Below are 14,235 nucleotides of genomic sequence, written 5' to 3'. Positions count from 1 at the left end.
TTACAGTAAATACCCTGACCATTCCCCTCCCCATATTACAGTAAATACCCTGACCATTTCCCTCCCCATATTACAGTAAATACCCTGACCATTCCCCTCCCCATATTACAGTAAATAGCCTGACTATTCCCCTCCCCCATATTACAGTAAATACCCTGACCATTCCCCTCCCCCATATTACAGTAAATACCCTGACCATTCCCCTCCCCATATTACAGTAAATACCCTGACCATTCCCCTCCCCATATTACAGTAAATACCCTGACCATTCCCCTCCCCCATATTACAGTATACACCCTGACCATTCCCCTCCCCATATTACAGTAAATACCCTTACCATTCCCCTCCCCATATTACAGTAAATACCCTGACCATTTCCCTCCGATATATTACAGTAAATACCCTGACCATTCCCCTCCCCATATTACAGTAAATACCCTGACCATTCCCCTCCCCATATTACAGTAAATACCCTGACCATTCCCGTACCCCATATTACAGTAAATACCCTGACCATTCCCCTTCCCCATATTACAGTAAATACCCTGACCATTCCCCTCCCCCATATTACAGTAAATACCCTGACCATTCCCCTTCCCCATATTACAGTAAATACCCTGACCATTCCCCTCCCCATATTACAGTAAACTAACTAGTTGATGACTAACTATACCCCCCACACATCAACTAACTATACCCCCCACACATCAACTAACTATACCCCTCACACCTCAACTAACTAACTATACCCTTCACACCTCAACTAACTAACTGTATCCCTCACAGATCAACTAACTAACTGTACCCTTCACACCTCAACTAACTAACTGTACCCCTCACACCTCAACTAACTAACTATACCCCTCACACAACTAACTATACCCCTCACACCTCAACTAACTAACTATACCCCTCACACCTCAACTAACTAACCATACCCCCCACACCTCAACTAACTAACTATACCCCTCACACCTCAACTAACTAACTATACCCCTCACACCTCAACTAACTAACTATACCCCTCACACCTCAACCAACTAACTGTACCCCTCACATATCAACTAACTAACTATACCCCTCACACCTCAATTAACTAACTGTACCCCTCACACATCAACTAACTAACTGTACCCCTCACACATCAACTAACTAACTAACTATACCCCTCACACATCAACTAACTAACTATACCCCTCACACATCAACTAACTAACTATACCCCTCACACATCAACTAACTAACTATACCCCTCACACATCAACTAACTAACTATACCCCTCACACATCAACTAACTAACTACCTGTACCCTTCACACATCAACTAACTAACTATACCCCTCACACATCAACTAACTAACTATACCCCTCACACATCAACTAACTAACTATACCCCTCACACATCAACTAACTAACTAACTATACCCCTCACACCTCAACTAACTAACTGTACCCCCCACACATCAACTAACTAACTGTACCCCTCACACATCAACTAACTAACTAACTGTACCCTTCACACATCAACTAACTAACTATACCCCTCACACATCAACTAACTAACTATACCCCTCACACATCAACTAACTAACTATACCCCTCACACATCAACTAACTAACTGTACACCTCACACCTCAACTAACTAACTATACCCCTCACACCTCAACTAACTAACTGTACCCTTCACAGACGATTGACATCTGGAACGCACTGTCTGTGCAGTAGGCCAATGTAATGTAACCATAACATAAAGTAACATATCATACCAAATGGAGTGTTCTGGATTTGTTGTAAAAAATATAATAAGTTTTTCGCTGGGACCAGGTTGCCCTATGATATTGATCTGTGTGTTGTGTCATAGGCTACAAGCTGGGATGGGCAACAACAAATCTGAACTCATCATGAGGGGACGCAGTTGATAACAAGTTTAGATAGCTGGCCGCTAAACTAACTTTGCAAATCTAAAATATGTTAGCTGACATGGGCTAATTGACTGACTATCAGTGACTGACATCACAAGAGAGAAACTGCTGATGCAAAACTGAATTTCGAAATTGCGTTTTGTGTAGTCTACTATTCAAACTCGAAACAATAGGTTGAGACCCTTGCTGAGTTCGTTAAAAAAAGGGTGGAAATTGATCCGAGGGCCTTCAAATAGGGGGGTCGCAGGCAGCCAGTGGTCCATCCCTGATCTACATTATGGGAGAATACAATGAACATCAATAACTATATCAGTGTTTATACAATAAGACATTCCCACAATTAATGTATTCCAAATAACTTGTATGCCTGAATTAAAAACTCCTATATCTTTAGTGTTTTGCCAGATTCAATACTCCAAATAAACTCCAAAACCACATTTACAAAGTAAATTAACTTTATTTGGGATGTTTTCATTTGTCAACCTTTTTTCAAGATAATATATGGCACATAACATGTAAACAAATCAAAATAAATGTTTCCTAAATTAAACTTAAAGAATAGTAATATAGGCCATAATCAACATTAGGAACCTGTAACTGTGGCAACATAGAACAGTAACGTTACCTCATGTTTACATGAGTCAGAACTTGTTCAATGTGCTTTCTGATCCCAAATGTAATCCCTTATAATGCAATTTGCCCCAGAGTCAAATATCTGTATTCCTTTTTTCCTCCTTATGATTGGCAGGTGTAGGTCCTCTGTTTCTACACTACCGTTCAAAAATTTGGGGTCACTTAGAAATGTCCTTGTTTTTGAAAGAAAAGCACATTTGTAGTCCATCTCCATATTTTGGGCCATCTTCGAGGTTAATGTCTTTATGTGTGGTTTCCATGACAATTCATCATCAATCAAAACACCAAGAAAGCGGGTCGTCCATGTATATCATCAATATGGACCCCTGTATTTTATGTACTTTGGACCAAGTAATTAAAAAAAAAAAATGTTTTTTGATTCAGTGACAATTTGTTGATTTTAAACCACTTTGAGAAAGGACACAGTTCATCATTAACAACATTAATAAGGTAAATGAGATCTCTGTGAGAGTACAACACACTTGTACCATCAGCAAACCATATCTGCTAGAGTTTGTTTCTGTATGTTTTGAATCTCTCATGGTTATATGGAATGGGTTTTGAGAGATACTTTTTGAATCAGTTGTTATTGAAAGAAAGGGATTTAATAATACTCTAATGTACTTGATCAGCCTTTCACTTCTTTAGGCTGTGCTTTACTAGTTTACATTTTTTTCAGGGAAGTCAAGATTGTAGGATCCGGATATTTCACTAAAACACTGGGTGTACAGAGTACTGAGTAAATAGCTGTGCAGCGGCGCTCCCCATCCATCCTGAGAGAGCTTGAAAGGATCTGCAGAGAAGAACGGGAGACACTCCCCAAATACAGGTGTTCCCAAGCTTGTATCCTCATACCCAAGAAGACTCTAGGCTGTAATCACTGTAAAAGGTGCTTCAACAAAGTACTGAGTAAAGGGTCTGAATACTTATGTAAATGTAAATGTGATATTTCTGTTTCTTTCTTTTTAAATATAAATTAGCAAACATTTATAAAAACTTGTCATGATGGGGTATTGTGTGTAGATTGATGAGGGGGAAAAAACTATTAAATCAATTTTAGAATAAGGCTGTAATGTAACAAAATGTGGAAAAAGTCAAGGGGTCTGAATACTTTCCGAAGGCTCTGTAGGCTTGCTGAGGATAACCAACTATCTAAAGCTGGGATGGTCAACTTTGAAGGGGTGGGGGCCACAAAGAATCTGACCTCATCAAGAGGGGCCACAGTGGCTCGTGACCCCCCACCCCACATTGAGAGCAGAACATTTGGTTTTGTTTTCATTTTCTTGAAAGCGAAGACACATTTTTAAGTTTTAGAGTTCATTTCATGCAATTCTACACATTTTGCCATGGGGTGTAGATTAAATGTTGCCATTTTAAAGAAAGTTTGCTTCAATTCCACACACATTTTCCCATGGGGTGGAGAGGTAAATGAGCTGTTTTATAGCTAATTTCCTGAAATTCTACACATTTTTGCCATAGGGGGGGAGAGAAATGCTTGCAGTTTTAATATGATATCTGAGTGAGACTGACTAACAAAATCAATGGGGGCCACCCAGCTGGTAATTCGACCATGATAAGAAGTTTAGATAGCTGGCCGCTAAATGAATTTAGCAATCTAAAAATGTTTTGATGACATGGGCTAATTGACTGACTATCAGTGACTGACATAAGATTAAAAACTGCTGATGCAAAACCACGTTTCGATAATTACATCTTTTGTATTCTACTATTCAAACTTGCAACAGTAAGTTGAGACCACAACTTTGGGGGGAAATTGATCCGAGGGCCTTCAAAAGGGGAGCACGCCCACGGGCAGCCAGTTTTACATCTCTGATCTAAAGTACAGTGGTGGAAAAAGTACCCAATTGTCATACTTGAGTAAAAGTAAAGATACGTTAATAGAAAATGACTCAAGTTAAAGTGAAAGTCACCCAGTAAAATATTACTTGAGTAAAAGTCTAAAAGTATTTGGTTTTAAATATACTTAAGTATCAAAAGTAAAAGTATAAATAATTTCAAATTCCTTATATTAAACAAACCAGACGGCCGCATGTTCCTGTTTTTGTGTATTTATGGATAGCCAGGGGCGCACTCCAACAGTCAGACATCATTTACAAACAATGCATTTGTGTTTAGTGAGTCCTCCAGATCAAAGGCAGTAGGGATGACCAGAGATGTTCTCTTGATAAGCTCGTGAATTGGACCGTTTTCCTGTCCTGCTAAGCATTCAAAATGTAACGAGTACTTTTGGCTGTCAGGGAAAATGTATGGAGTAAAAAGTACATTATTTTCTTTAGGAATGTGGTGAAGTAAAAGTAAAAGTTGTCAAAAAATAGTAAAGTACAGATACAAAAAAAAAACTACTTAAGTAGTACTTGAAAGTATTTTTACTTAAGTATTTTACACCACCGCTGAAGTATCGTTGCAAATTCTAAAAATGATTGATTGTATGCTGGTTGACTATCCTATAACTTTGTTGACTGATGTCATTGTTACGTTCCCCAGCAAGAAAACCAAAAATGTTGCTTAAACAGAAGGGGGAGGTAACAAAGAGTCACTGACAACAACCAAAACGAGACAGGAGGGGTTCTATGAGGGGTTCTAAAAGACACTCATGGGGGTGTCCACTGAATGTTGCCTAGCAACAACACCTGGAACCTGAAAGACACCCACCATGAGCGAGGGCCAATTTAAGGTGTTAACCCTCCACATCTCTCAAACTAACTGGAGCACTGGGCCACACTTAAATATCACCTGGACCAACACAGGTGAAACGCCTTCTGACTAACGAGATGACAAACCATCCCAGGTGTTACACATTCTGACTAACGAGGTGACACCAATCGGTGCAGGCCAACGTGCTAACGTCCAACCTCAAAATATAAAGCAAAAAAAATCTAAACCTGTAACAGTCATTAAACTGTCTCCTCTCTGACATCAATGTCATTAGGAATATGGGAAGAAGATCAGAAATATTGATGCAAAGGATACCAGAAGGTCATTTCTTATGAAAAACGTGTAAATATGTTTATAAATCAAAGTTGCTGAGTTTTCTGTCATTCCAGCTGGTTTGAAAATTACAGGATAAAAACAATGTGAACACACATGATATCCAAAAACACATGAGTAATATTATGATTGGCAGAGTTTATGATATAAATATTGAAGTCTCCCATGATATAACAGTTCTTTCCCTCCCTAGTTCCTATAGCAAGTGTGTCTGCCAAGCGGAGGTTGAATTGTTTTCTGCTATAGTTAGGTCTGTAAATTCACCCAATGATTTTGGTTATCACTGGTTTTACACAAACATAGATTCTCCAGACAAAAAAAAAACTATCTTCAATATCATTCCTTTGAGAGTATTCTTATGTCGTCATCAAAGAGACATCCACCGGTTCAGCCTTCTCTACACCTGCAAACGTGATTATCGTTTACAGTTAGACAAAATACTTTGCTTTATACCAGAAAAGCTCATTTATGTCAGGATCACATTTTCCTCTTATCAAATCACTCTCAAATTGGTCAATTGGAATGTGTAGCATTAAGTATTATAGTCCAGCTAGATGTTTCAGACAGTGCTGTACCAAGCTCTTTGTCACTGAGATGATTAAATGGAAAATGGCTCAATACACATAGATTGTATAAAAATGAACGATCAATCATATCATTACTGGGAAGAGATAGGCAGCGATTTGTCAGACGGGATAAATAGTTCATGCTGTGGACATCAGTCATGATGAAATGAAGTGACTGATACATTCACTGAGAATGTAGATAGCCCGTCAGAATACACAGTCATGTTTTAATGATCACTGTTGAGATGGACTCATGATCTCTCCAATCTCTGTGATTCCTCATCATTCCTGGGCCTCACAACAAGTCGATCATAGCTGACGACAGCGTATTCACCCCGTGCCCTATCCTCCGTCATAAGCAAAGAGCACCTCCGCTCTCTTCTTATGCAGTCTGTCAGAGAAGTCCTTGATGTATAGAGCCCACAGTGGAGGTGTCATAATACCCATAAAACCTAGCTGTTAAACAGGGAAATGGTTCCAATCGTTTTTACACAATTCAATTTTCCCAAAGGGGATTTTAGAAACACTTAAAATAAGGGCTGTGTTTCATGTAGGCTTACCCTGGCTTGACGTTTTGATAACCATGTAAATCTCTCTAGGACAAGGTGGATTTTATCAATATATTTGGCTGTATTTACTCTCATATTCATATGGTTTGATTTACACAAATACATGTCCCACAATACAGCACTTTGGCAGTTTACAATGAAGATAATTTATATTTATAAGTTATATTTTTCAAGAATATATGGGTATATATAATTTATTTAAAAGTCAAAAAATTGATGTAGCAACTGCAGATTGTCCCTTTAACTTCAAATGCTATTTTCAGAGAAAGAGGGTAACCCTGGAGACAGGGGCAGATCGTCTAGCCACACACAGGCCAGAAGGTTCCCTTGTCGCAGTGACATTTTAGAGGAAGAGGGTAACCCTGGAGACAGGGGCAGATCGTCTAGCCACACACAGGCCAGAAGGTTCCCTTGTCGCAGTGACATTTTAGAGGAAGAGGGTAACCCTGGAGACATGGGCAGTTCCATCCAGCCGCACACAGGCCAGAAGGTTCCCTTGTCGCAGTGACGTTTCAGAGGAACCCTCACCATAAAAATATGTTTCTGGAGTCTGAACCCTTGGCGTTGGGTGTACACACGCCTAATCAATAGTTCATTAATCAATACAAAACATTACTTAAATCAAGAATCTCCTCTCCTCTCCTCTCCTCTCCTCTCCTCTCCTCTCCTCTCCTCTCCTTGGTTCTAAATTAATTAACTGACTTGATTTAATAAAGTTTAAAATGAACCATTCAAATGTTCTGCATCTATCCTATAGGGATTCTGACCTTGTGGATATTTCCTCTCCACATATCACTCAGATCACTCTGGGACTGTTTGTACTCAACTCTGTTAAAGTCAGTGTCGCATAACTGATTGGACAAGAGAAATGAAGAAAATAACCAGAGCCATAGGCTCCCTGTCTGTGAGTTGGCTACCCTAATATGCATATCCTTAACCTGGAAATAAAAACAACTATTAGTTTTATTAGTATGGTAAATAAATTCATGAGGTTATTGAAAAAGCAAAGATTGCTAAGATTTGTTCTAGTTTAGCCTTGTTGTGTCTTCAACATGGAACGAGTGATTTTCAGCTAACACACAGTTAACGTTCCCAGCATGCTCACTACCTTCCCGGTGGCCAGCCTCCACTTCACTGGCATGCGGTGTGCAACATGCTCTGGGTGGCCAGCCTCCACTTCACTGGCATGCGGTGTGCAACATGCTCTGGGTGGCGCCTCCACTTCACTGGCATGCGGTGTGCAACATGCTCTGGGTGGCCAGCCTCCACTTCACTGGCATGCGGTGTGCAACATGCTCTGGGTGGCCAGCCTCCACTTCACTGGCATGCGGTGTGCAACATGCTCTGGGTGGCGCCTCCACTTCACTGGCATGCGGTGTGCAACATGCTCTGGGTGGCGCCTCCACTTCACTGGCATGCGGTGTGCAACATGCTCTGGGTGGCCAGCCTCCACTTCACTGGCATGCGGTGTGCAACATGCTCTGGGTGGCCAGCCTCCACTTCACTGGCATGCGGTGTGCAACATGCTCTGGGTGGCCAGCCTCCACTTCACTGGCATGCGGTGTGCAACATGCTCTGGGTGGCCAGCCTCCACTTCACTGGCATGCGGTGTGCAACATGCTCTGGGTGGCCAGCCTCCACTTCACTGGCATGCGGTGTGCAACATGCTCTGGGTGGCCAGCCTCCACTTCACTGGCATGCGGTGTGCAACATGCTCTGGGTGGCCAGCCTCCACTTCACTGGCATGCGGTGTGCAACATGCTCTGGGTGGCCAGCCTCCACTTCACTGGCATGCGGTGTGCAACATGCTCTGGGTGGCCAGCCTCCACTTCAATGGCATGCGGTGTGCAACATGCTCTGGGTGGCGCCTCCACTTCACTGGCATGCGGTGTGCAACATGCTCTGGGTGGCCAGCCTCCACTTCACTGGCATGCGGTGTGCAACATGCTCTGGGTGGCCAGCCTCCACTTCACTGGCATGCGGTGTGCAACATGCTCTGGGTGGCGCCTCCACTTCACTGGCATGCGGTGTGCAACATGCTCTGGGTGGCCAGCCTCCACTTCACTGGCATGCGGTGTGCAACATGCTCTGGGTGGCCAGCCTCCACTTCACTGGCATGCGGTGTGCAACATGCTCTGGGTGGCGCCTCCACTTCACTGGCATGCGGTATGCAACATGCTCTGGGTGGCGCCGTGTAGCCACATCCCCCACACCACCCGCTGGCTGAAGTAGAAGTAAAATATGGATGGTTGAGCAAGGCCTTCAGCCGCCGCTGTACGTCCCTGTAGACTTTGGCAGCGTCAGGGCCAAGAAACAGAAGGAAGTGGAGGAGGAGGGGACAGATAGATGCCTCTTAAATCTAATGTCGGTTTATAGTAAAGCTGTACAGCAGTGGCCATCAACCCTGGGCCTGAATCGCTACAGGGCAAAAAAAGAGGAATTAAAATGCGGGGTTTCGTTCCAACCCTGCATCAAAACATCTAATTTACCTAAGTGACTGTTCATCAGGACTTTGGTTAATTGAATCCTTGAGTAGATTAGAAGGAGTGCAAGGGCGAATAGAGTTATCACACACATCACATAGTAGGCGTTCCCTAATGGGAAATATGCAAAATACATGCTTGAACGTGCCAATAGGATCTCGCTTACTCGTACTTGGCTCTGCCCCCCTCCTTGCTAGTTCTGCCCACCAGGGTGCAACTTTCACAGGTACGGGAGGGACATGTCCCCCTCCCACATTCTGAAATTGCATTTTTTGTCCCACCCAGTTTTATCATTGGAATGTGATACAAAACCGAGGCCCTGGGGTGCTTTAGGACCCTGCAGACGTCTCTGATCGGTCGGGTAGGCTGTTTGTAGCGTTTACCCAACTGGATAAAACAAATATAAATATATATATTATGTCCAGCCCACTTCTAAAAACAAAGTTGCTTCCCTGCTGCCCACCATGAATAATGTGTTACCAATGGAAACAACAGGTTATGGTCTATCTTTGATTAGTTAGAAAAATCTTTGCTACTAGCCTCAATAAGAGAGAGCGAGATCTAACTCGGCACTGCATCTTAGTGCAAGAGGTGTCACTGCAGTCCCTGGTTCGAATCCAGGCTGTATCACATCCGGAGGTGATTGGGAGTCCCATAGGGCAGCGCACAATTGGCCCAGCGTCATCCGGGTTTGGCCGGGGTAGGCCATCATTGTAAATAAGAATTTGTTCTTAACTGACTTGTCTAGTTAAATAAAGGTTAAATAAAATAATAATAATAACTAGTAACACAAACATAGGCACACAAACATACAGAGGTGGAAAAAGTATTAAATTGTCATACTTGAGTAAAAGTAAAGATAACTTAATATAAAATGACTCAAGTGAAAGTAACCCAGTAAAATACTACTTGAGTAGTAAAAATGTACTTAAGTACAGTGGTGGAAAAAGTACTCAAATGCCATACTTGAGTAAAAGTAAATACTACATGTCAAATTCTTTATACTACACATCAAAAACCAGACGGCACCGTTTCCTTTTTTAGTACTTGTTTTGACAGCCAGGGGCAACTCCAACACAATTTAGATAAGGAAGCATTTGTGTTGAGTGAGTCCACCAGATCAGAGGCAGTAGGGATGACCAGGGATGTTCTCTGTTTAGTGAGTCCACCAGATCAGAGGCAGTAGGGATGACCAGGGATGTTCTCTGTTTAGTGAGTCCACCAGATCAGAGGCAGTAGGGATGACCAGGGATGTTCTCTTGATAAGTGTGTGAATTGGACCAGTTCTCTGTCCTGCTAAGCATTCAAAATATAACTAGTACTTTTGGGTGTCAGGGAAAATGTATGGAGTAAAAAGTACATAATTTTATTTAGGAAGTAGTCAAAAATATAAATAGTGAAGTACAGATACTCCAAAAAAATACTTAAAAAAAAAATACTACTTAAGTACTTTACACCACTGCAAACATAGGCACAGACACATGCATACACACACACGATATCATACGCACTATACACACATGCACATGGATTTTGTGTTGTAGATATGTGGTAGTGGAGTATGGGCCTGAGGGCACACAATTAGTGTGTTGTGAATTCTGTAATGAATGTATTGTAATGTTTTTAAAATTGTATAACTGCCTTAATTCTGCCGGACCATAAGAAGAGTAAATACAAAATACAAATTACATTAATATGCATAGCCATCTCGTGACAACTCGATACAAAGTATTTTTTCTCCGTTGCAGGGATGTCACGTGTCCTACTTATATAAGTACACTCGTAACAACTTAAGCATTAAGAAACTTCCATTCGATCAAATAAACCTCACGTAGGAAACATGCCATTCATTTTTTTGTCGACCAAATTCGACACTCATTGACCCACATACAAAAACTCCATGCTTGGTGGGCGAAACAACGCCACCTGCTGGAGGGATACAGAGTTTCCGCCAAGTTGGGTGTCTCGCTTTCTCTTCCTCTGTTAATCATAAACCACATGTTCTACATTATTTTTCTGACGTGAAATTGTTTGGTTCAAATCCAATCCTTGTACTGTACATGAAAATAAGGATCTGGCAATTTGTAGGCTAATTAAAAATGAAAATAATGTGCCATGGGGAGCGTTGTAATTCTACATCGCGTATTTGCGGAGAATGATTTTAGAATACAGAGACAAAATCAGAAGGACAATGGCATGGAGGAGGATTGATGGTGTGTAAAGACAGATTTGCACGACAATGTTTGCAAGTCAAAACCACAATTTACTTTGCCCAAAGTACCCATCCATGTGTATGTAGGCCTATGTATTTTACAGGAAGTGAGCTAATCATCAATGTCATGACACCAGTATAATGAAAGAGACATATACTTTAATATGAGAATCATAACGTTAAAATACCATTATCCAATTGGTAACATATTACAATGCGAAATGCATACGTACTGTATCATTTACAATATTATAATGCATGTTACTGGTGATTTATATCCTTTGGTGGGCTAATTTCACAATTTAATTTACTCAACACATTCACAAATGGTGGCTTTGAACAGTTTTGAGGTTTAGGTTGTTTGATGTTCATAGTTAGCTAGCAGCCAATCAAATGGTATTGGGTCACATACACATGGTTAGCGAAATGCAAACATTGTGGTGCACATTTTTCTTCACCCACCATCAACACCAACCATCTCTGCAAACCTCCTCCATACCTTTGACCTTATGATTTTGTCTCTGTATTCTAGCGATGCAAAATCATATAGAATTGAAAACCAGACAGGGATGATTTGCTTTCGTCCATTTTTTGGGGGGGGCTGTGCTTGCCCGGAACTAATGACAGGCGGAACTATGTTTCATGAACTGAAGATTTTCAAGCAAACATCTGCTCCTCACCGAAGACCGCGTGCAATTTGCATAAAGTAGAGCGGAGCAGAAATTTTTTCTACCGCTCCCCTAGCAGCTCTTCTTCCCACAATCCCTTGCGCCCCTTGCGCCTATTGAAAATGAATGGGGGCGGGCCTTCGTCTGAAGAATTCGGAAGTGGTAGAAAACCCTACATGAGAAAAATATGTTGTAAACTTAACGTTTTATGTGTTTCAAATTAATAGGTGTTTAACCTGGTGCCTAATACACATTTCAAAATGTGCATTTACGAAAAATATCAAAAATCGCCCAATTTTGTATCTAGGTCATGTGGGTCATGTGAGGGGATACATACATTTTTTAAAATATATTTTGTTCAGGCAAAAAAATGTAACAGAAGAACCATCCCCACATATCGCATTTGATGTTAACTCTGAGATTGGCCAATTCTAGTGGTCATTGGTGTGAAAATATGAATCCAGTATAATATAAAGTATAATATAATCTAGTATAATATAAAGCAAGCTTCTGGTTGGTTAAAAATTCTGATTCAATAGTTGTGATTGGATACGTTTATATTTCCTGAGTATCTAATCCCGCCTCTCAATACATTCACCAGTAGTAGACCCGCTTTCGTTATCTGTAGAACAAAATAACCCACCGTAACGTTTTGGATCATAAAGGGACAACAGTGGGCGCCTTGTTTCCAAAAGTATGGATGTAACAACTGATCACATTCGTGACAAACTAATCAAGGAGATCGGAGCGATACATGTGGTATGTATCGTTTTTCCCCATTCTCCAATGAATGCGCACACGTATGCTACACCCCATAAACGTTAGTGGGCTACGTTAGCCACATCTATTTAGGCCATTTTGTATTTAACATTTACACGGCTACTGGGTGTTCAAGCTTTTGCACACTCTCAGGGGTGGGCAACACCAATCATTGAGGGCCTGATTGGTGTCACACTTTTTATCCATCCCTAGCAGTAGCCTGATTCTACTAATCAATTGCTCATGATCAGTGTAGTGTGTTAGCGACACCTAGTGGTGCAACACCAGCGGGGCACTAGGAGTCGAGTCGATACATTTACAATCAGAACCTTCAAGTTTTATTGTCACATACACAGGATACAGCAGGTGTAAAACACTACAGTGAAATACTTAACTTGCGAGCTCTTTCCCAACAATGCACAATACAGGTAATAATGTAGAGAGGAAGAAAAACTGGATATATGAGAGAAGATGAAAAAATAAGACAAGCACTAGAATGCAGTTGAATCGTGTGTTAGTGCAGGACTGGAGCAAAAACATGCACCCCTCCCCCAGTGGTTTTGGCCACTCCTGGGCTGATGTATGACCTCACCAATGACCTGTTCTACTGGCTTTCTCTCGACAGGAAGTTGAAGACACATCCTCTAACCGATGCGCTGCCAGCTTCAAGGTTCTAGTAGTGTCGCCCCAGTTCGAGGGGAAACCACTGCTGGCGAGACACAGGTAGGCTAAAGTGAAGTACACGGTGGGCAGGCAGGGCTGATAAGGGTTATGAGCCAACTTTGAATGGGTAAGAAGTAGACCCGTCGTTGACATACTCTCGTTTCTGATTTTTGGTTTTGTCAGGATGGTGAACACCTGCTTGGCTGATGAGCTGAAAGAGATCCACGCATTTGAACAGAAGACGCTGACTCCGGAACAGTGGGAGAAACAGAAAGCACAGTGATGAACACACACTTTGACTTCCAAATTCTGTTACTTCACCCCACTATTATTTGTAAATAAGAAACATATGCTCACAACAGTTTGACCTACACACCTGACATATTTCATTGAAGTCAATGATACAAATTGAAATGAAATAGTAAACATGATGACAATAAAACAATCCTGGTCAGACTTCCTTATTGGTTGAATGAGTGCACAAATGAATGAACTTTCAGTTTTGGTTGTGGAGGTACGTGACTACCAACATTACAGTTGTCATTATGAATGGGACAATGCATAGCATGGAGCAGACTGAAAAACTGTCACATGAAATGTCAAGGGTTGTAATCAGAGTAAATGGTAAATAATGTCTAATAAGCAAGGGACTAACACGAAGCCTACTTCTCTGGATACCAGGGTTGACCAAATCATTCTGCCTGGGGTGGCAGGTAGCCTAGTGGTTAGAGAGTTGGACTAGGACTACT

The 14,235-nt window shown here is 41.5% G+C and overlaps 1 protein-coding gene across 1 annotated transcript; it reads left to right on the top strand.

Moving 5' to 3' along the window:
• The first annotated feature begins 12,646 nt into the window (after positions 1-12,646).
• On the top strand, positions 12,647-13,942 carry LOC120049194 (bolA-like protein 2). Its single transcript, XM_038995429.1, has 3 exons — positions 12,647-12,823; positions 13,449-13,546; positions 13,670-13,942. The coding sequence occupies exons 1-3, from the start codon at positions 12,761-12,763 to the stop codon at positions 13,767-13,769; spliced, it is 261 nt and encodes an 86-aa protein (XP_038851357.1). The 5' UTR covers positions 12,647-12,760; the 3' UTR covers positions 13,770-13,942.
• The last annotated feature ends 293 nt before the right edge of the window (positions 13,943-14,235 follow it).

This window comes from Salvelinus namaycush, chromosome 6, assembly GCF_016432855.1.
Source record: "Salvelinus namaycush isolate Seneca chromosome 6, SaNama_1.0, whole genome shotgun sequence".
Lineage (NCBI taxonomy): Eukaryota > Metazoa > Chordata > Actinopteri > Salmoniformes > Salmonidae > Salvelinus > Salvelinus namaycush.
Note: the sequence above shows the minus strand (reverse complement) of the source record. Positions and strands in the feature narration are given on the sequence as shown.

Excerpts from the sequence above, each read along its gene's own strand:
- LOC120049194 (XM_038995429.1), top strand. The coding sequence starts at position 12,761 with ATGGATGTAACAACTGATCACATTCGTGACAAACTAATCAAGGAGATC. Across the intron at positions 12,824-13,448 it reads AGATCGGAGCGATACATGTG|GAAGTTGAAGACACATCCTC; the intron begins GTATGTATCGTT and ends TTCTCTCGACAG. Across the intron at positions 13,547-13,669 it reads CCACTGCTGGCGAGACACAG|GATGGTGAACACCTGCTTGG; the intron begins GTAGGCTAAAGT and ends TGGTTTTGTCAG.